General features: G+C 41.9%; 1 protein-coding gene across 2 annotated transcripts in view; it reads right to left on the bottom strand.

Annotated features, from left to right (window-relative positions):
* Map2k6 (mitogen-activated protein kinase kinase 6) overlaps positions 1–20,538 on the bottom strand; it is a 105,718-nt gene that overhangs the window by 10,045 nt on the left and 75,135 nt on the right. For both annotated transcript variants that reach the window (XM_010640576.3, XM_033767607.1), the window contains exons 3-10: positions 16,495–16,543; positions 15,771–15,884; positions 13,249–13,368; positions 12,891–13,007; positions 12,168–12,219; positions 9,515–9,642; positions 8,225–8,302; positions 7,188–7,327 (exon numbers count right to left, since the gene is read on the bottom strand). In XM_010640576.3, coding sequence (XP_010638878.1) covers positions 7,188–7,327; positions 8,225–8,302; positions 9,515–9,642; positions 12,168–12,219; positions 12,891–13,007; positions 13,249–13,368; positions 15,771–15,884; positions 16,495–16,543 — 798 coding nt within the window. The remainder of the gene's footprint in view (positions 1–7,187; positions 7,328–8,224; positions 8,303–9,514; positions 9,643–12,167; positions 12,220–12,890; positions 13,008–13,248; positions 13,369–15,770; positions 15,885–16,494; positions 16,544–20,538) is intronic.

Genomic DNA, 20,538 nt, shown 5'->3' with positions numbered 1-20,538 from the left:
ATATGATACATATATATATATATATATGCTAATGGGTCATTTTGAGCAAATGAGATCTACTATGTGTGACATGAACTCTACCCCCCCATGTTAGCTGATCATAATGAGGGGAGCAAAGTATGGGGCTGTAAGAGAGAGGTCATTGAGATACTTTGAGAAACTATGGTTTAAAACAAAACAGAATGGGCGGTGGGAAGGAAGATTTTTGAACCAAAACAACTTAAATGCAGCCTACCAGTTTATTCCAGGTAATGCTGTGGGTAGAAGCCAGGGAACCTGAGACAGGGTAACAGATGTGAGGACAGAAGACTCAACCTGGAATTGAGGACAGACCTAGGACCTAGGGACCTCAGTGACCAGACAACCTATGAGAGAAAGTTTCATCTCAACTGAGGATAAAAATAAGAGTGCATTAGATAGAGGAATTAGCAACTGTCAAAGTCAGGTTGACATGGGACTGTGTGCCTGAGTGAAATGAATGAGACCTTGTAATTCCCATGTATGGCTCTGCATGTACCTGGATCCTGGTGCTCAGTGGAAGGTGATTTCCCCCCAGGGGACCCTGGGTAATACCTGGAGGCATTCTGGGTTGTATGACTAGTGACAGGTGTTACTGGCATCCAAGATGTTCTGGTAGAGGTCAGAGCTTTTTGCTAAGCATCTGTTTAGGCATAAGGTGGCCCCCTCCCACAACAACAACAACAAAAAAAAACAATTCAATCCAAAATGGTATTAGTGCAGAGGTCAAGGAACAATGGTCTGTGTGCCCTAGGATGTCCTACTTGCCACCTTCTGTCCCCTTCTCTGAGATGGGACGCACTGAAAAGAAAACCTGCTTTACCTGTTGCTTGGGCGTATTCTCATCACTACTATCTCCCCTCCTTCTACCTCCTCTCTACCTCTATCCTAGAATCAAGAGTTTGCCTGAGTCTGGGAGCTAGTTCACCTAGAAGGAAACACAGAAGTAAAAATGTGATCCTTGAGCATGACTGATTTGCACATCGACCCTGGTGTAAATAAATGCACAATACTATGCAAAGACCCTAAATTTCCCACCACTGCTGAAAGTAAATCAAAACCCAGAAATTATTCTTTATAGTTTGACCAATTTAACTTGCTAGAAACAGTAACGAGGAACATAAATCCACACTCAGTATCCAAGAGGCTGATGTGGGGTGCCTGAATCTAGACCAACTCTGTGCACTGAATCTGAAACAGGCCCTCTGTGAACTTTAGCATGTTTCTCCATCAGCATCAAAACAGAGGGGAGGACTGATCAGCCTGGCAAAGAAACAGCTTAGCTTCAGTGTTAAAACTGTGGCCTTTTTCACTACCCAGGGATCTTTGTGATACTGGTGATGTTTTACTTTGGATTCAGTAAATGCCTCTTCCCAATAGGCTGAAGGGACTGACGGCCTCTATTTCTAAAGGAGAAGTGATTTTCCCTGCAGGTTGTCTTATCTTTTCACTTCCAGAAGTTTTCCCCAATTTTCTTCCAGATTTTTTTCTTTTAGATTTGTATTTTTAAAATGGGGCCAAAAGACCTGCCTTGATCCATAATAAAATGTCTAAGAGTTGGGAAACTTCAGAGACTGCTAGCAAATCGTTTATTTCTTGACTATGGCCTCTCCTGAGAAAACTCAAAAGTTCACCCCAAGCTCTACTGAGTAATGATGAAAAATATTTACACAGCAAAGCAAGGCTGTTTATTGAATGAATATAACTGATATAACCATTCTCCCATTTTTAAAATGAAGGATACCTCAAACCATGTGCTGAGAAGAGCAAAATACCCAGGATAAGGTTGGAGAGAGAAGAAAAAAAAAAAGAACAACTTTTCCATGTTTAATAGGAAGGGCCTGAAACGCAGTATGAAATAATAACTGCAGAGTTCAAAGCAACACCCATTTCTTTTTGGACTGAAGTCAGGCTTTTGAATTTTCGAGTGGCTTGTCATTTTCAAGTATGCAATTAGCTAACTGCCCTAATTCCTCATCCAAATGCCACAACACACGCTTCTGACCATAGCTGACACTAAAACACAGCTCCGCGCTGTCCTGAGAATTGCTAACTTCCAGTTTGGGCCAACCAGAGGATTTCTGCCTGTTTGAATTCCCCGGATGGGTCCCAAGAAGGGCTGCTTGTTGCATCCACAGAAAAAAAAACACATTGGGCCCCTCAAGCCATACATTTGTGGAAAGCTAAATAAATATCCAGTGTCTCTTGCGTACTGTTCTTCATGAACAAGTAGGAGACTGTCTGTATTTGACTATCTCTGTTTTGTACTAGTTACTTTGAGTCACACAGCGTCAGCATCAGGACGGGACACCGACACGCTCAGCTGTGCCAGCCAGATGGTGGGCTGGGCGCTCAGATTCTGAATTAGGCCTGGAGGAAAAGCAAAAAGGAGTCTGGCTATTTTAGCAATGGACAGCCAATTGCCAGTGACTTCCTTTTGTTAACCTAAGGAAGAAGTATAAGCTTGCCACAATTCTATTTTTCTTTTTAATAATCTCATTTGCTAACCCTTCTCAGGACTCAACTATCAGGCTTTTCCCTTAGATTTCTACTATTATGAAGCTCAAAACAAGGCCTCTGTGCTCAACGTAACCTGCATTAGGAATTCTTTAAAATCTCTGTTAAACTGGGCATGGTGGTGCACACCTGTAATCCCAGCACTCGGGGGAGGCTGAGGCAGGAGGATCTCAGGTCAGTTTCAACTACATAGTGAGACCCTGTCTCAAAATAAAAAAAAAAAAAAAAAAAAAAAAAAAAAAAAAAAAAAAAAAGTCTGTTAAAACTACACTGTGGGAAAAGAAGAAGAAAAAAATCTCTCTTGGGATTCTTATTTGGAAATGAGTACAGAAAGGAGTTTTTAAGGAGTCATTGTTTCTTTTTTCTTCAAGTTCACAGGAACTTTCTTTTCTTTTTCCAGTGATTTTTCCCTGATGTTAGTGCAAAAGAAACGGAGCAGCAAAAGACATGGAATTAGTCTGTGCTCTGAAACTAACTTTGGCCGTGACGTGACGAGGATTCTTGTAAGTGCTTTATACCACGGCTTCACGTCACCCCAGGGACATCCGAGAGGTGAGAGGGTGGTGATCGCCAAGTGACCCCAGGCTGTGGGTCAGCAGCTCTGTGACACCACCAAATGCTTACAGAAGATGCATCCCACCCAGGAGCGCAAATGCTCCAGCAGCTTCCCTAGGCTTTCCCCTTTTCCCACACTTGGCCTAAATACAGCTTAGGAGATACACACACAGGTGCGTTTATCTTAAAATCTGACACGGAGTATTTGACTTTCCAAAGCTGTAGTTCTCTTTCCCCTCTTATCACAAAGAGCAGGGGCATCACGCCAGTTCCTGAAGGATCCCAGCCTGTGTCATGAAAGCACAACATAGCAATCACTCCAAAGGGGGCTTTTGATAAAAATGCGTCTCAACACTACAGTTGTACCTGACGTGTCATCAAAATATAAAATAAATGTTTAAAATTTTCAAAAAAATGTATTACACTTAAAAAAAAAAACAAAACAGAAGGCCATTAATTTCCCTCAAAATACTCCTGTCATTTTTGCCACTTTCTGGGGCAGGTCTAGGCGTCCTCTTTTGTGAATGTCTTTTAGAGGTGTGATAAAAATACAGTGAACGCTGCTGCCAAGTGTCATCTAAAGGAAAGACAGGCTGGTAAAAACTTGACGTGTGTCCTCACCTACACTATTGATGGGATCTGGCACCATATAATTTCTGGCTCTGCCCCAAGGTCAAAATGACCATGAAAGTTCAATGTTTTGAATCAATTCAGCGCAGCAGAGCCGCCATGACAGCCAAAACAAGTGAAGACACCAAAGAGGACTCTGGAGCTGCTTCAGAGTGGCAGGAACGAGGGATGAGTGTGTTCAAGGTGAGGGCGAGCCTTTTGAGGGGGATTCTTTGCAATGTGTCTTTCACTGTAACCAGTTTTGTAACATTCACCCTGTATTTGGATCACACTTCAAAAGGGGGAATGGAAAAGTAGCCAAGAAAGAGTTACGTTTCATGCTGTGTCCTGTTCTTCATCGATGAACGGGTGTTCTTTTGGGAACAATCACGCTTTTATTGTTTCCACTCTACTCCAGACCTGATTTTAAACCTTCAATAGTAAAACAAGGGCCATAACTAGACTGCTACTGAGGGGAGAGGGAGGTACCCCTATGTTAATATATGTGAAAAATGAAACTGTATCCATAAAGACCCAAATCAGCAATAAGATCTAAAAAAAAAAAGTGTCATCTTCCACCCAGATGGCTTCAGAATAATTTAATGTGCATCCTTAGGAGACAGCAAAGAAAATATACTGGCAGGCAAAGAAGTTACTGATCTAGGGCCTGAGACAAGAGAGGCTGCACTCAGTCTCCTGGAGTCCTTCTACTGAGCATAAGACTGCTCAGAAAATGCAGAAGTAATGCTCTCTGCTCTTTCCCAGTTCCCCAACCAGCGAAAGCGGCTCACGCTTCTACGGACTTGGTATTCTCCAGCAAGAGATCCCACCAGAGTCATAGCACTGAAAGTCTGAAGAAGACAGATGTCGTCTTTGACAACGTCCAACTTGAAGTCATTCCTGGTTTTGCTGTTATTTTTAATAAACCCCTTAAGCAAGATAAACAGACTTCCTGAATGCAGGGATAACGTTATGCGTCTACGACGAAATGACATAGAATTAACAGGATTAGCAGAAGGCTACAACTACAGAAACTCCAACTTGAGTACAGCTCAGAAACTTAAATGAATGGACTGTAGCAGCTGGGGCTAAAACTGTGAGAAAAAGAGGAGACCCTAAAGGGAAAGCATGAAGTTACTGTGGGTATGAAGGCAGGGGGGCAGGCACGGTGTGGACTCCAGAGAAACAGCAATACTGCCAGTGTCTGGGATTTCCACAGGTGTGTGCATACACTAGTGGGAGAACACATTTATCTCTCAAAGGTTTTGTGTGTGTGTGTGTGTGTGTGTGTGTGTGTGTGTGTGCTGGGAACTGAATCCAGAAACTTTCGCACGACTCTCAAGCGCTCTACCAGCGAGGTACCTTTCTAGCCCCAACATCTTCATGTTTAAAATGTTTGTAAAATGCTTCAGGGCTTTGATCCTTTGGCAAAATTCTAAGTAAGGGGGAAAAATGCATTGGTAAAGGAAAAATAAAGTAATTGCATAATTTCTTTAACAAACTGCCAAAGATCAGAAGCATTCTGAACAGTTGGCATTAAGTCCACAGGTCTCACGTCTAAACCCGCATTCTCATGAGGCGTGTTAAAAAGGGCACTAGAAGTACTTTACAGTAACTTGAGAAGCTATAGAAAATACTGAAATTCTGGCCTCTCCTGGAGCCAGCTGAACTCCAATCTCTCAGGGTGTGGATAAGACATCCCTAAGGAGACAGACCTCGCTCAGAACCAATGAACGAGCAGCCAACATTGAGAACACCTGGATTTGGATTAAACTGGTGATTCGCAACCGGCAACTCAGCTTTCTAAAACTTTTTCCACTACATTCGTTTTTACTGAAGTCTCTTCACATACCCAGAATGCTAGGGAGGGGAGGGCACGGGGAGACGGGTGATAAGAGGAGAGCAGACAGTTTGTAGAGACCCCCGCAGTGAGGTCCTTCCCCGTGACCAACTCCTCCTGACAACTATGGTTCTGAAGCAGACAAGAAGACTCACCCCTCTTCCTATGTGCCGTCTAAACCCTTGAGTAAAAGGCAAAAAGGGTAAAACTAAGCAACAACCAAATTCAAGTGCTTGAATCCAGAAGCCAAGTCAAATCCATGAGCCCATTTGAACACAGCAGACGTCATTCACACGCTCACTGGAGGAAAACAGGCAGGGGACACAACTCAGGATCCCAGAAGATGTGTGTTTTGGAGACATTCAACAACAACGTAGCAAAGTTTATTGCCTCTGCTCCTCTCTGGCCCTTCAGGCAAAAATAAAATAAACAAACAACAACAAATGGGACAATAACTAAGAGACAGCATCGTAAATCACGAGGATTTCAGACCAGGCTTGAGAATGGGCCCAGGACCAATAAAAAGTCCAAGCTGCCTGAGTTTCATAAGCAACCGAGAGCAGCTTTGTCTCATCGCGTGGCCAGAAAACTTCTGCGACAAGCAACAAGCGGATGGAAGTCGAGACCGGTGCCACGCGGAAGGTGTGGCGTCAGCGGCCTTGTATCCAGAGAAACCCTCCGAGCCCCGGGCCCTTCCGCAGTAGTGAGGGGTCAGAGCTGCTCCTGCCCGAGCTCACAGGTGGGTTCCCAGCAGCTCTGACTCCTGCCCTCCTCCCGTTATCACCTGGTCTTGTAGAACGCCCAGGTGAACTCCCTCTGCTCCATGTGGCACCCTCTTTCCACCAGCACTTGCAGCAGTCCTTGCTAGCGAGACAGGCCCGGCGCAGGCAGATTTACCTGACTGTCAGGAGAACTCTGCCCCCTCTCTTACTTTCCTTGAGGATCCTGACAATCCCATGGCAACAAAGTTAACCACCGTACCACGGCTCCGACCCGCTTTCAAGTCTACCTTAGGTTCTCTTCCCAGACCCCCAGCAATGTCTGCGAAGCCCTCATAAGCAACTACATCTTTAGTTAGCAAGCGTTCTACAGATGCTGAGGTTCTGCAAGACCTATGGTACCTACGTAGTATTCTCGAGCTGCTGGCTGTCTTCTCACAAGAGTAATTCTTTACGTCTATTCCCCAAGCTTCCAGCAGACCTTAGGCTCCAACCAATATCAAAGTGCTTACAGAAGAGCTTCTTGCTTCTGTGACACTCTGGCTTCTATTTCTTCTCTTTGCAATAGCTTTCCTCCCCTATTTCTCTTTTGCTTGGAAGACGGCTGGCACGATCTCACCTCAGAATTTATTTCCTGGATGCCTTTTCTCTGAGTTTCCCAGGTACCTTACACGGACCTCCATCCCTGGACTTGCCATATGGTAGTACTGTACTGTAAGAAATGATTCATGAAATATCCTTCCTCCACTCGGAGCTCAGCGAGGGCGACACAGCCACCGCGCTCCGCGCCAGAGAGGGCATAGTCCATAAACGCTCTCGGAATGAATGAACGAAATAAATGTATGCTTAATGGATCCGACCCAATGGAGGGAACTCGTGAGTGCATCCCCTTCTTCGGTACTTGTGCAAGGCAGATGGGGCTGTCTTACCACTGTGAGGTAAAGTCAACAAACTCTGCGGAGAACTTGTCTGCAGGGAGTTGCGGGGATGGCTCCTCCACCACCTGTTTGAGCTGCTGGAAGGGAGTCCCCCACGAATCGTAGGGGAACCGGAGGATGGCCAGCTCAATCTGGAAGACAGACAAGGAAACACCAGTTTAAACAAGGCTGGCTTCGAGAGTCAGCTGTGTTTCATTGCAGAAGAATCGGAGGGAAAAGCAAAGCTGAAGTCCAACGATTTTCTGAGGAGAAAATAAATAAACTACTCATTTTCTAGAAATTTTCCCCAAACTGCTAGTGCTAGAGGTTTTTACATATTATCCCACTAGCGACAGCCTTTCAAAACTACCTAAAACTCATTCCCTCCCTAAAACCCAGCACACTGCTTCATACAAACTGCAAGCCAACAGTATTCGTCTTCACTGAGGATATACAGCGATGCACTTTTAAAAGGTTTAGTCCGAGAAGGAATTCATAACCAGACTCTTGCAGAGCCGTGCCTCTGCTGCCACCTGCAGGTCACTTGTTGAAATGGAAAATTGGGAAGAAAAGTGGCCTGGACTCAGAAGACTTCTTTTTGGACTTGAATAAAGGTTACTTTGCGGTTCCAGGCCCACTTGTTTTCTGGGGAAGGACATGAAATAACTCACAAGATTTAATCAGCCACTGTGCCTGAGAAGAAGACAGGTCTACAGCAGAAAATTCCAGACTGTAGTGATACACGGAAACCTTACGATCATCAAAGTTAGGAATGGCTGATCCTATAGCTCTGTGTGCTGTGCCTAAGGAAATGATCCTATTTGTTATCTTATCACTAGGATATTCTTGGTCTCAACATCCAAGGCTTCTTTCATAAAAACATCCCGGGGAGCAGAAAGCATGTTCCAGACAAAATGACCTGTCCGACTCTCAGGTAGGAAAGGGTACCCAAGACTAGTATTTAGGACATTTGCTGCTGGGTCCCTAAGCCCACCCCATTCCAGGTGCACGCTCAGAAGCTCATGGCCCATAGGGTTATCACACACTACCATGGTGATGCCCAGACTCCAGATGTCAGACTTCACACTGTATCCCTTCTGGTTGAGCTCTGGGTTTATTCTTTCAGGCTGGAAAAGAGAGACAACAGAGACACTGGAAGCACACTGGAGATGACATTTGTAGCTCGATAAAGACTGTGGGGACATTAGCAGCTGCCAAGGGAGATGTTTAAAGCTGTTAACAGGCCTCCCAGACCAAAAACACACTGTGCCTATAATAAATAGCAACGTCTCCATGGGGTGTTTTTTATTTGTTTGTTTTTGTCTTCTACGTTCATCTTTTCTTACAGGAAGTAGTGGCTTAGATTCCCTTCGCAACAAATTTTAATGCTAATTTTGTGGCAAAGAAGAAACAGTATACACATTATAAAGCTACTCTGGCCATCTAAAATTATCCTTGATAAAAACACCAACAGTCCAAGCTCAGTAAAAAGAATCCAAAAGGTGGTTACTAGGCTACCATCTGGTATTCCTAGACCTAAGCAACTCCGAGCTAAATATAGATAGAAAGCTTTTCGTTTCCAAACACAAGTCCATTTCCAAACAGAATATGGTACAAGTTCCACGTGCCCAAGGTCTCTGCGAATAGCAATGAACCTTCAGAGTTGTGAGGTTCACTCAAGACTAACTCAACAACCCGTGCGGGTAATTTAAATTCGGTTTACTATTCTGCCAAAAGCTGACAAGGCAACACTCACTTGCAACTTGGTATAGAAAACCGCGTGAGCTTTATGTATTATTCTTAATGTATTTTCCAACAAAACCCCTTTTGCTTGATTTTTTAAAAATACGTATGCTGTGAATTTTTGCATCCCCCCAATCCATATATCGATCCTTTATCCAGTGATTAGTCATCAGGGAAAATCCCATTGAATGGGGTTATTGACCTTATACAAGACTCCCTAGGGAGACTCCCACCCCTCCGACAACGTGAGACACAGCAAAAATGTACCGTTGAAGAACCAGAAAAATGAGCCCTCACCACCAGACACTGAATCTGCCAGTGCTTGCCCTTGGCCTTCCCAGCCTCCAAAACTCAAAAAAACAAATTTCTGTTACTTATGATCCTCCTACAACAACCCAAAGAACAATGAAAACATAGGAAACAAGTGACTGAGGATCTCAGATGGGGAGTATTTAAGAATATAAAGTGCTGACAAATATTTTCTTAAATCTTAGGCACATTTCAATTTTCCATCTGCCTCCATCTCTTTCTTACTTCCTGGCCTGGTTTTACAGGGAGTTGTGTCTTGAGATGCCACCCCCTGCTACTGTACTTACGGCCATGTACGGTTTGCAACCTGCGTCGATTGTTTTAGCAACGGAATCCACCAGGTAGCCACTGATTCCAAAGTCACACATCTTCACTTGGCCCAGGGTATTAATCAGCACATTTGAAGGCTTGACGTCTAAAAAAAAAACAAGCACATCCGGGGTCCCACCATTCCAGCCTGCTTTGAAGATTCACTTCTCTACCACCAGAGGGCCTGAAATCTCCACTTGTCCTTCACCTTCCTTTCCCCAGGTTGCCCTACACAAAGTAACCGCGCTGCTCCTAGACTCCCAGGTACCTCCTGCGTATTACTTTCAACTGCTTTTTTCTGCTTCATGTTTTGTCTGTGCCCCGTGGGACTGTGGATCCTGAAATGAAGAGAATCGTCTCCTCTCTTTACGTGATCATCTTCATTGCTCCCATATATATAGTAACAGCTTTACTCAGGTCAAATGCCCAGTTCAAAATAATCTATTGCTTATTTACTGTGGAAGTAAGAGACTGAGAAATCCAAAAGCACGGCGACACAATGATACATCAAATATGGTCAAAGCAGCAAGCTTTGATAGTAACCTCTAGCACGGAGGTATCAGCAAGAGACGTTACCATGGTGCAGTGTATTATAAACCCAGGGATGCCAGGCCACAGGGCAGGTTACGGAAAGTGTTAATGAACAGATTTTAGATCACCCCTGAAAACTAAAAAGATAGCACCCACCTACCCACGTGCCCGAAAGATAAGCCACTATCATCTCTGGATAATAGATTTAACAAATACACATCATTTTTACCCCTTTGTGACACTTTCATCAAAGACGGACTGTAAGAAGAAAAAAGCTAATCTAAGAGCTTTCCAAATTATTCTTTACAATTTTACTTTTAAACTCATTAATACACGCATTTTATTTTGCCAGCTTTTATATTTTCCAAGAATAATTTCATGTTCTTTTTCCTACTTAGGCTCCTTCCCACTTTGTCATCCTCATCTTTTACCTGTCTATTCTTACAATTTTTAATGCTACCCATTAAATACGAATAATAATAGGCATACTATGTAAGGCACTTTACAGTATACCCAGGCTCACAAAATTTAAGAATTACCCAAGTCATAATGACCTATTAGTAATCCAAACTTTTCATTAGTTACCTTGAAGAACTAATTTATCTCTTCCAAGAAGTTTTTCCTGGCAATGGTCTTCCAGTAATAATCAATTCTTTGTTTTACATTCTACCTATGCTACTTCCATATTTGGTACTTTCCTATTTCTAAGGTTTTCTCATAGTTTTTTTTTTATATATTTATCTTCTTTCCCAATAAAGAATCCCTACAAAAAATTATAATAAGAACAATTTTCTCAGATAACCTCTCAGGACATTTATTATAATGCCGTGTTCAAAATGCTTTATAAGTGATTATAAGAGATAAATGGGTGATGGATAAATGGATGAACACAGAGGAGGATGAGTGGATGGATGAAGAAATAACAGGCCAAGGGCCAAGGATTTAGCTCAGTGGTTCCATCACCTGCCTCGCAAGTGCAAGGACCTGAGTTCAATCCCCGGTACAAAAAAAAGAAAAAAGAAAAAAGAAATAACAAGCCAAGAATAAGGGAAGGAGGGCAAGAAGGAAAAGGCAAATTATTCTCTCCTGCTTCCTGCAGTATGAGATGGTTTTGCTGTATTCTAAAGCTCTCCACACTTCAATGTGCACAAGAATCACCTAGGGATCTTGTTAAAATGTAGATCTGGATTTATCTGATGACTATGCTTTTCTATCAAGCTATTGCATGACAGCCAATCCAAGACGATGTTTATCATTTCCTCTAAAACTATCAATAATGTCATCCCACAGCTGTGTTTGGTAACACGCATTCCATATTGAATTTAGGGATCATATGAAGCCCCTATCTTCTTATTCCTTCAGGCAAGATAAAGAATAGCTTACTAATACAGTTTGGACCTTTCTTCTCTCTGTGTGTGTATGTGTGTGTGTGTGTGTGTGTGTGTTACTGTAATAAAACCCAGGGCACTGAGCTACATCCCCAGCCACAGTTTGGGTTTTTGTTTGGGTCTGTTGCTCAGACCAGGCTCAGAGTTATGATGCTCCTGCCTCAGCTTCCCAGAGTGCTGGAATTACAGGTGTGTACACCACCATGCCTGGCCAGTTTAGATCTTAAGTGCACCACAAAGGCAGCTCGGCACTACTGGGATACGATGGAAACATGAAGAAGTGGAGCCAAGCGGGAGGTATTAGGTCATGGAAGGCGTGCTCTTCAAGGGGACTTGGGATCCTTGTCTCTTCCTCTCCCTTTCATCCCTTGCTACGAGGTGAATGGGTTTCCTCTGCCATGTGCTCCTGCCATGATACACTGTCTTGCCACAGGCCCAAAAGCAGTAAGACCAATGGACCCGGGACTGACGCTGTCAAAACTGTGGGTCAAGAAAAGCCTTTCCTTTATAACTTGATTATCTCAGGTATTTTGTTACAGTAGCAGAATGCTAACACAACCACTTGCATGGTTTGCTATGCAATCTCAAAGAAGCCCTCGATTTTTCTCGACTGGCTCATCTCTACTTCCATCTATGCAGCAAAGGGGAAGTGAGAGAGAGTCTCCTGGCCAAAGAAATTAACTTAGAAAAAGCCACAGTCATGGATGCTTACCCCGATGAATGACAGAGAGCTTACTGTGTAAATGTTCTAGTGCTTTTACAATCTGTAAGAGAAAAACAAAGCAGATTTATTCACTCCATCACTGAAAAGAAATTGAATGTTAAGTATATTCATGTTGATTAACCATTGCTTAAGGTACAAGGTAAGGTATTTTCTGAGTCAAGGTTTCTATCCAGGAAAATAACACAGGAAGTTACCTAAATTGATCTCCACCCACCAGAGAAGACTGCATCTTAGAGCAGAGGCAGTGTCCTATTCATAAATCTTGTTTCTTTTTGACCACACGCATTGTTTTCTCTTTACCCTCCTGAACCTCAGTAGTTATTAAAGCAGCAGTCTTTTTTTATTTGCTTTCTCCTGATTTCCTTTGTTTTTGCTCTTAAGAAATCATTTGAAAAATCTACAAATCAAAATTGAAACGCAGTATAGATATCAGCATACAGATACTGGGAATGCAGTCATTGCAGATGAATGAACTGCTTAAACGCATTTAATGTAGAGGCTACCAAACCAAATCAGTGAGAGGATCCTCCACACGGGCCTTACAAGAAAAAGGTACTTATTCATCCACCACAAAATGCAATCTACTCAAGCGTTCAACAGACAGCGGCTAGACGGTAGACATGATGTAAGAACACTTCTTCTTACTAGGGGTACAAAGACAGCTACAATAAGAATTCCCACATTTTCCTTGTAGATACATAATATACTCACAGAAACTGCTATCTTCCCTAAGATATCCTCTGGAATTGTTTGGCCTTTATCAATAACTTGTTTGTAGAATTTATCTAGTGACGTATCCATGAGCTCCATGCAGATCCACACGTCCCCCTGGAGACCAATCAGATCAGGGATCATTAACAAGGATGGAAAAGAAAGAAGGAAAAAAATGTTTACCTGTCCTGAAGAACTGACTCTTGAGTTTGCGAGCAAAAATACAGCTTATCTTTGAGATCGCAAAGGAATTTATCAATGAGGAGAACTTCTCCAAAGAGCAAGACAACAGGCATTGATGTGGTAAGAGAACCTTCAGTTACTGTTCTCCTTGGACTCTGCACCAAGGGTCACCTACCTCACGGAAAAGTGCGCCATAGAAGGTAACGGTAAATGGACAGTCCACTGTTCTCATGGAGACATCCAAATCCATCAATAGCCTTTTCTGCTCCTGGCTATTTACGGTGGCCCGGATTCGCTGCAGGAGAATGCACAAGAAATTTATGGGTGCTACTCTGAGGATGTATCAGCCAATAAGGCGGGCACCTCAAGGATCCCCATCCTAAAAACAATACAAAAATTCACAACTGCTGGCACCTACCATAAATCAGTGCTACAAGGAGGATTGAGAGATACAGTGAATAAATGTTTAAAAATTACTACATTGAAAGACACATTGCCAAAAGACAAAGGGAACAGTGTGTTTAAAGCAAAGAGGAATATTTTGAGTATTCTGAGGCTTCATGGCAATGTGCCTTTTACTGTAATTAGTTTTTTAAAATTTAAACATTAACTGTATTTTATGATCATCTCTCACTGATTACTTACAAGCACTTTCTGTCAAATGAAAACATTACAATGTGTTATTCACCTTATTTACTGGATCTGGCACTGTGCAATTTCTGGCTCCTCCCCAAAGTCAAAATGACTGGGAAATGTTTTTAACTGAGTTAGGCACCGAGGCAGTTATGACAGTGAAACTAAAGACACTCCTGAAAGAATCCTTCTAAAACTGCTTTAAAAAGTGGCCAAAGGGATGGTATAAGTGTTTGGAATGGGAGGAGTGTTTTGAAGGAAATTAATGGCAATGTCTCTCTTACCGTAATACTTTTTTAAATTTTTTAAATATGCATCCTATTTTTTTATCTCACACGGTTGTAACAAATGTAAAACAAGAAAGACTACAGTCATTTGATTTGCTACATAGTCCCTGGTAAGAAGAAAACTGATAGTTTGTCTTAAAGAGTAGCAAATGTTTGGGAATGTATTTCCAAGGTGCATGGTTTATGTATTCTAGCTGCTCAGTGCAAAGAAGCCTCAGTATTAAATACTTTCGCTGCTTATCTGGGTACTTAAAGAGAAAACAGTCAGAAGCTCCTTTTTAAGAACATGTAGGACTATAACTATTACACTGAGCCCGCTGTGCCTCTGAATATTATTTCCAGAAATTGTCCTTCTCCCTAGATACTAAAATCCAAGGGCTCTCAACTATCTTACATAAAATGGCTTAGTATTTGCAAATAACCTATATATTATCTTCCCATATACTTTAAATCAGCTCTAGATCACTTATAATATGCAATACTATGGAAATCCTATGGAAAGAGCTGTTCTACTGTGTTGTTTAATGACAAAAAGAATACCTTGTACATATTCAGTATAATTTTTTTTCAGATAGTTTGATCCACAGCTGGTTGAGTCCACAGATACAGAACCCATGGATATGAGGGCCAGTGGTATTTGGAATAAACAGCAGCTGTGAAAAAAACTGCAACAGCTGTGGGTCTTAGAAAGAATCAAACAAATGGAGAAACCACTCATTTCTACAGCACGCTTCTGAGCAAAGCAAAACCCGTCACAAATGCAACCTTCCAGAAAGGTGATTATGTCATTAATGACAGGAAATATAGGCCTTTGCATGTTTTGTCTCTTTACCAGTGTTAGCAGAACAGACTGGAAAATCTACAAGAGAAAGGGTAGAGATCTCCATTCTCCAAAAACAAAGGGATCCAAGCCCCTAAACCCCTAACCATTCCTAACAAGGGCCCAGGCCCGTAACCCATCTAAAGATGTTCATCCTCTAAGATCCTTCTAGCATCTACTCAAGAAATACAGACTGATCCCAGATCTCTGCCACTGATCGAAGGCTGTAAATTTATGCCAGATATCCTCTTTCCAGAACAGAGACAACTTTCTGTCTCAGTTCTGGTTTCCTGATTTTCCAGGAAGAATTCTTTAACAACAACAACAACAAAATATTATAGGAAGAGGTCGATAGAGACACTTTGAGACAATTACAAAAATTTTAATTTAAGCCCAATATTAGATGAGCTTTAAAGAAAGCATTATTAATTCGTTTAAGTGTAACGATGACATGGTAGTACCATAGAAAAATTAAAATGGGGGGGCATAGGTAAAAAGTAAATCCAAAGCCAGGCATGCTGGCACACAAACCCCATCACTCTGGGAGACTGACTGGGACAGGAGGGTGACAAGTTCAAGTCCAGTGCAGGCAACTTAGTGACTTACGGGGATGCTGTCTAAAAATTTTTTAAAAAGGGGGGCTGGGATTTAGCTCAGTGGTGCCACCGCTGCTTCGCAAGCACAAGGACCCAAGTTCAATCCCCAGTACCAAAAAAAAAAAAAAAAAGAATTTTTTTTTTACAAAGAGCTGGAGATGTAGCTCAGTGAAGAAGTCCTGGCTTCAGTCCTCAGTACCTGAATGAATGAAGGAAGGAAGGAAGGAAGGATACAGCACATTCCAAGGAAGCATTTCCCACCCATTTAGAGAGAGATACTGTGGAAAGGGCTGGATTATAGCCAAAGTGGACAAATATCCACACCATGGGCAGAAGGCATCTGGGGCAACTTCAGCTCTACCTTCACTGCCATGATCTGCTCACTGGGCACATGACGCATCTTCTCCACCACTCCGTACGCACCCCGTCCCAGTTCCACTATGGGCTCCAGGTCATCTGCCTTCACCTCAAAGTTCTGCAAGAGATAAAAGTCATCATGCGATAGGGAAAGTGAAAAACAAACCGGACACTAATGAACTTGACCTCTATCTCATTTTCCCAAGTATTATAAGGATTCTTGAGAGGCCACAATACTTTCTAGCATGCAAAAACAACTAGTCTAAGCAAGAAGCCACTAGAAAAGCTTAGAGTCTCACAATGCCCACTTGCTTGGCACAGGCAATGCAGAGACCCCAATCCATCTGATTCAGTTTTCAAGAGGCTCAGCTGAACTGCACTGCACTGCAGTTCCTGAACCTTGCCCCTTTAATCATCTTTACATTCTATCACTAGCTTCTGGCAGCTAGGTCTATGTGGCTTTGAGAAATGCCCTCCCAAGAGGATCATCAGCTCTCTTCATACATCTTACGTAGAACCACAACAGCCTGATTTCAATTCACAGTTCAAAACAGCAAAAGCACCACCACGATTTTGCTTGAATTTCGAACTTTTCTTGACCCATCCCCTAAGAGCATGTTGCACATACAAAAAAAAAAAAAAAAAAAAAAAAAAGTTTTCAGTAGTCAGCCACAACGCATATATATAAAATGGTCACGGTGTGAACTGGCAGGCATGACTTTTCTCACCTGATTTCCAATAGAAATGCAAGCCTTGGAGTCTAAATCTCTAGGAGGCCTAGGGAAGACGAAGGGAAAAAAAACAAACGTGAGGTATTTGGTCAACTCTCCTTTCCAAACCCTATGTGACAGACAGGAGAGTTTTTCCTAAGGAAGAAAGGGACGTTCATCAGTCGAAATAGCACAACAGTACAAACAGAACAGGACTAGAAGTAAAACACCTTTTGAGTTTAAAATACTTTGAGCCTCTTTGCCATGGGATTTTAGACACTACCCTCTGTAGTAAGAACGCGCATTAAATGAGATATTCTAAGTACAGTCCTTAGCACGATGCTTGGCATACTGTGAATAGCCAATAAACAGGAGCCACAAGTGTGCAGTTGTATGAATAAGTATGCTAGAGAAACGAGCCTCTTCTTTCATCCACGGGCTCCAAAGTAACTAATCATTTCACCACTCTTTTCCACCACTCTTTCCACCACTCTTTAAAAAAGAAACACCTCACGAAATTCATAGAACACAGGAGTTCTCAAGGTAGACCTTTCCTCTACAGACAGACGACGGAAGGGTTCTGAGAAATGAATGGTCTGTCCCCGTTCTGAAGAACTCCCAATTTGTATCTCAGTATCCTTTCTTTTCTACCAGGCTGTCTAATCAAGGCCAGTGATTGCAGATCGTGAACAAACTCTTCGGTGAGCTTCTCGGGAGCCAAGGGTTTGTTCATTTTGTGCCTCCATGGTCTCCTCCTGTGTTCTTTTTTCTATTATTTCAATGACCTCTCTGTGGGCAGCAATTTACTTTGGAGAAAGAAGTTTGGCTTCCCCTGGGCATTTAACTAGGAGCCTTGCAAGGTTAATTTTTTTTTTACATAAATGTACCAAAAGTGTTACGATAAAAGTAGCAAATGCCAAGAAACATATTGCTAACACTATCAAACAGAACAACTACCAGCTGGCTAACCACCAAGGAATCCGGGTGCTGTCCTTCCCAAGGATGGCCTAACAGGGGCGAGTCAAGTCTTCCTGGAGGCCAGTTAGTGACAGAATTGTCTTAAAACAAGGTACAAAGGAAAAAGAAAGGAAGGTTGGAGGTAGAGGAAATGAAAGGAAGAGAGGGAAGAATCTTTTGCAATTGTTCCCAGCCTTGTGGGTTATGATTCTACCCCTTCCGCTCAAACTGAACATGCATAAAATAATGAGAAAGAAGTAGGAAAAAATGGAAATAAAGTGTTTGTAAATGGGGAGGGGAGGAGGGGGTGAAGGGAGGGCAGGGACAAGGGGAAAAATGAGAATCAAGACCTATTATGTAAAGGTACAGAATCCCAATGATGAATGTAATTGTATTGTATACCTAGATTGTACCAATAACCTCAATAAAAAGAAAAAAAAAGAGAAGTAGGAACGTAAACACAGATATAAGCATGAATGTAAGATTTTAAGGGTGAATCTTTCCTCACCTCAAAATCTCCATGATATGCACAGAATACTTGAAATTTCTCCATACTAACTTAAAACAGAGGCCAGGGGTAAAGGAGAGAGAACAAAACAACACACACACACATACACACACACACACATACACACACACACATGGTAGTGATGCTCTTGTGCATCCTGCATTGCTCAGCAGGAAATTTATCTTCAGAGAAGTTTTCCAGAAGAGTCCAATTTCTGAAACATCTCATTTCTCATTCTTAAAATGTCTAACGCTGTTTTTTTTTTTTTAGTTATCACAATGGTAGCATTCATCCACACTTTTAAAAAGACAAGGTATTGAAGAATTGCAAGGTATTTTTTAATTACTGATATTAATCCTACATTTCAGGTGGTATTTGTTTTTATTTTGAAGGTCTCTATAATTAATACAAATTGTATAGGAGAATGGATATATACTGAGGATATACTCCTAACTGAAATAAATAAGTCACACATGTATAAATACCTAATAGTTTCTCTGGTGTGAAAAACTACAATGGTACATAAGATCCTAATTGTATAATTGACAGTGTGAAATAGGAAGAAATGGGCTAAAGGTATAGGGGAAGTGGGAAGGGTAGGGGAAAGGAAATAAGGGAAAAGAAAAAAATCATGAGAAAATGAAAAGATAGAAATAAAGTATTTGTAAATAAGGAAGGGAAGAGGGGGTGAAGGGAGGGCAGGGATAAGGGGAAAAAATGACAACCAACACCTGTCATGTAAAGATACAAGATCCCAATGATGAATGTAACTGTACTGTATACCTAAAATGTACCAATAAACTCAATGAGGAAAAAAAATAAAAGTATAGATGAAGAGAAAAATCCACATACATGGGCCACCTCCATTTTCTTGCCAACCACTGAGGGTATTGGATAAGAGCTCTTTCAGATCTCTTATTCTTATATTCTATAATAGCTCTTGGCAGTCTGTAGCCTAAAAAGGACTTTTATAAGTTTAATTAGTTGAAAAATACCACCAACAAAGGATGATCAGCAGATGCTATTGCACCCCGGTTAGCCTAAAATACTATCTGGTCTTTTAGAAAAAAGTTTGTTGACCTGAACTTTACAGTAAACATGCATTACACCTTCCAGCTCAATTTAATAGGAGGGCAAGGTGCCACTTTCCAGATTAAGAAAAAGAAAATCCTCAAAAGTGTAATTTTCAGAAGCCATGCAGTTGTTAGTAGCATTGAAAAGAAAACTCAGGTCATATGAATCTCAGCCTTGACCTAAAGAGGAAGAGAAATAGGAAACCAGAAAACTGGACAAAGTTATTAACCTGTTCCGGCGACGCCCATCTGAGACTAAATCAAAGAACCAGCTCCCAATTCCCTGTGGTAGCTCATAAAGGTGGTGAATCCACCTGAGCCTCAGGCCTCTGGGTTCAAGTCTGCCAAAAGCATCAAACAACGGAGCCAGGAGTGACAGTTCAGAATGAACTAACTGACACTGTATTCTTTCTGTCCAGAGCTGGGCATATTCATTTGCCAGGGGCATTAAGACTCTGCAGGAGGTTTAAACTGTGGGTGGATGCTTTCTGTCAATTATTCAATATTTTAGCCATGTGCGGAAAGAACTAAGCTTATTACAAGATTCTTTCCCTGGAAGACCAAAGGTATTCCAAAGGTCACCTAGTCCTAGTGTTTTATATGAGCTACCAGCTTCGGTTTATTATAATTATTTAGTTCCCTGGTTATCATTATTACTAATTTATTTAACAAGTTTTATGACGTGCTCACGTGGACCAGAGACCATGCTAGAGCATTTTCATTAAGTAGTTTGACTTTTACAACTTTTAGTATTTTTATCTCTTTTCAATGCAAAAGAACTGACACTGAAAGAAATTAAATAACTAATGCTCATTCAAAGAGATGACGACATTTAAACCCACAGCTGCATCGTGATGACGTCTCAAGCACAGACGGAAAGGATTCTACTGCGCTCAGCCATGACCTGTTTGGTCACACTCTCACCCAGTCTAATGTGTGGCTAAAAACACATATGAGACAGAGAGAACCTCAGTTTCAGTTCTGTCGCTTAGAAGCTGCCATAATAAACAATCTGGAACTCCCTTTCAATAAGCAATTACAACAAACCAGGTACTGAGCTAGACGTTGAATATGGATTATGACCCCTAATCCTCCTAACAAGCACATGGAATTTATTCCTGTTTTTTAGAAGGGGAAACTTTTAGTGCAATAAAGTGTATTTGCCTAAGGTATTCAACTAGTGAAGTTCATATCCCAAATGTAAATAACCTCAGGATTTTGGCTCCAGAGCTTGAACTCCTCTTACCCTTGAGGTTACACTGAACAGCCCTGAGCCAAGCCATGACCCTTACGCAGTTGTGTTGTCTCACCTGCCACGGGAGAGGAATAAACACTGCCTCCCCCATCTCTTGTGAGGATTAAATGAAACGACACTAGCAGGGCAGAGATATAGAATTCGTTACTACCGATCAAGTGAGGGGACAGCTCAGAAAGCTGAGTCAAAGACACACTGGCACCAGCAACTCAAAGGAAGAGCTCAAATAGGAGGACCACACACACACACACACAAACACATCAAAACAG

This window comes from Fukomys damarensis, unplaced genomic scaffold, assembly GCF_012274545.1.
Source record: "Fukomys damarensis isolate Sample0158 unplaced genomic scaffold, DMR_v1.0_HiC HiC_scaffold_23, whole genome shotgun sequence".
Classification (NCBI taxonomy): Eukaryota; Metazoa; Chordata; class Mammalia; order Rodentia; family Bathyergidae; genus Fukomys; species Fukomys damarensis.
The sequence above is the reverse complement of the archived record's forward strand: the minus strand, read 5'-3'. Positions and strand labels throughout refer to the sequence as shown.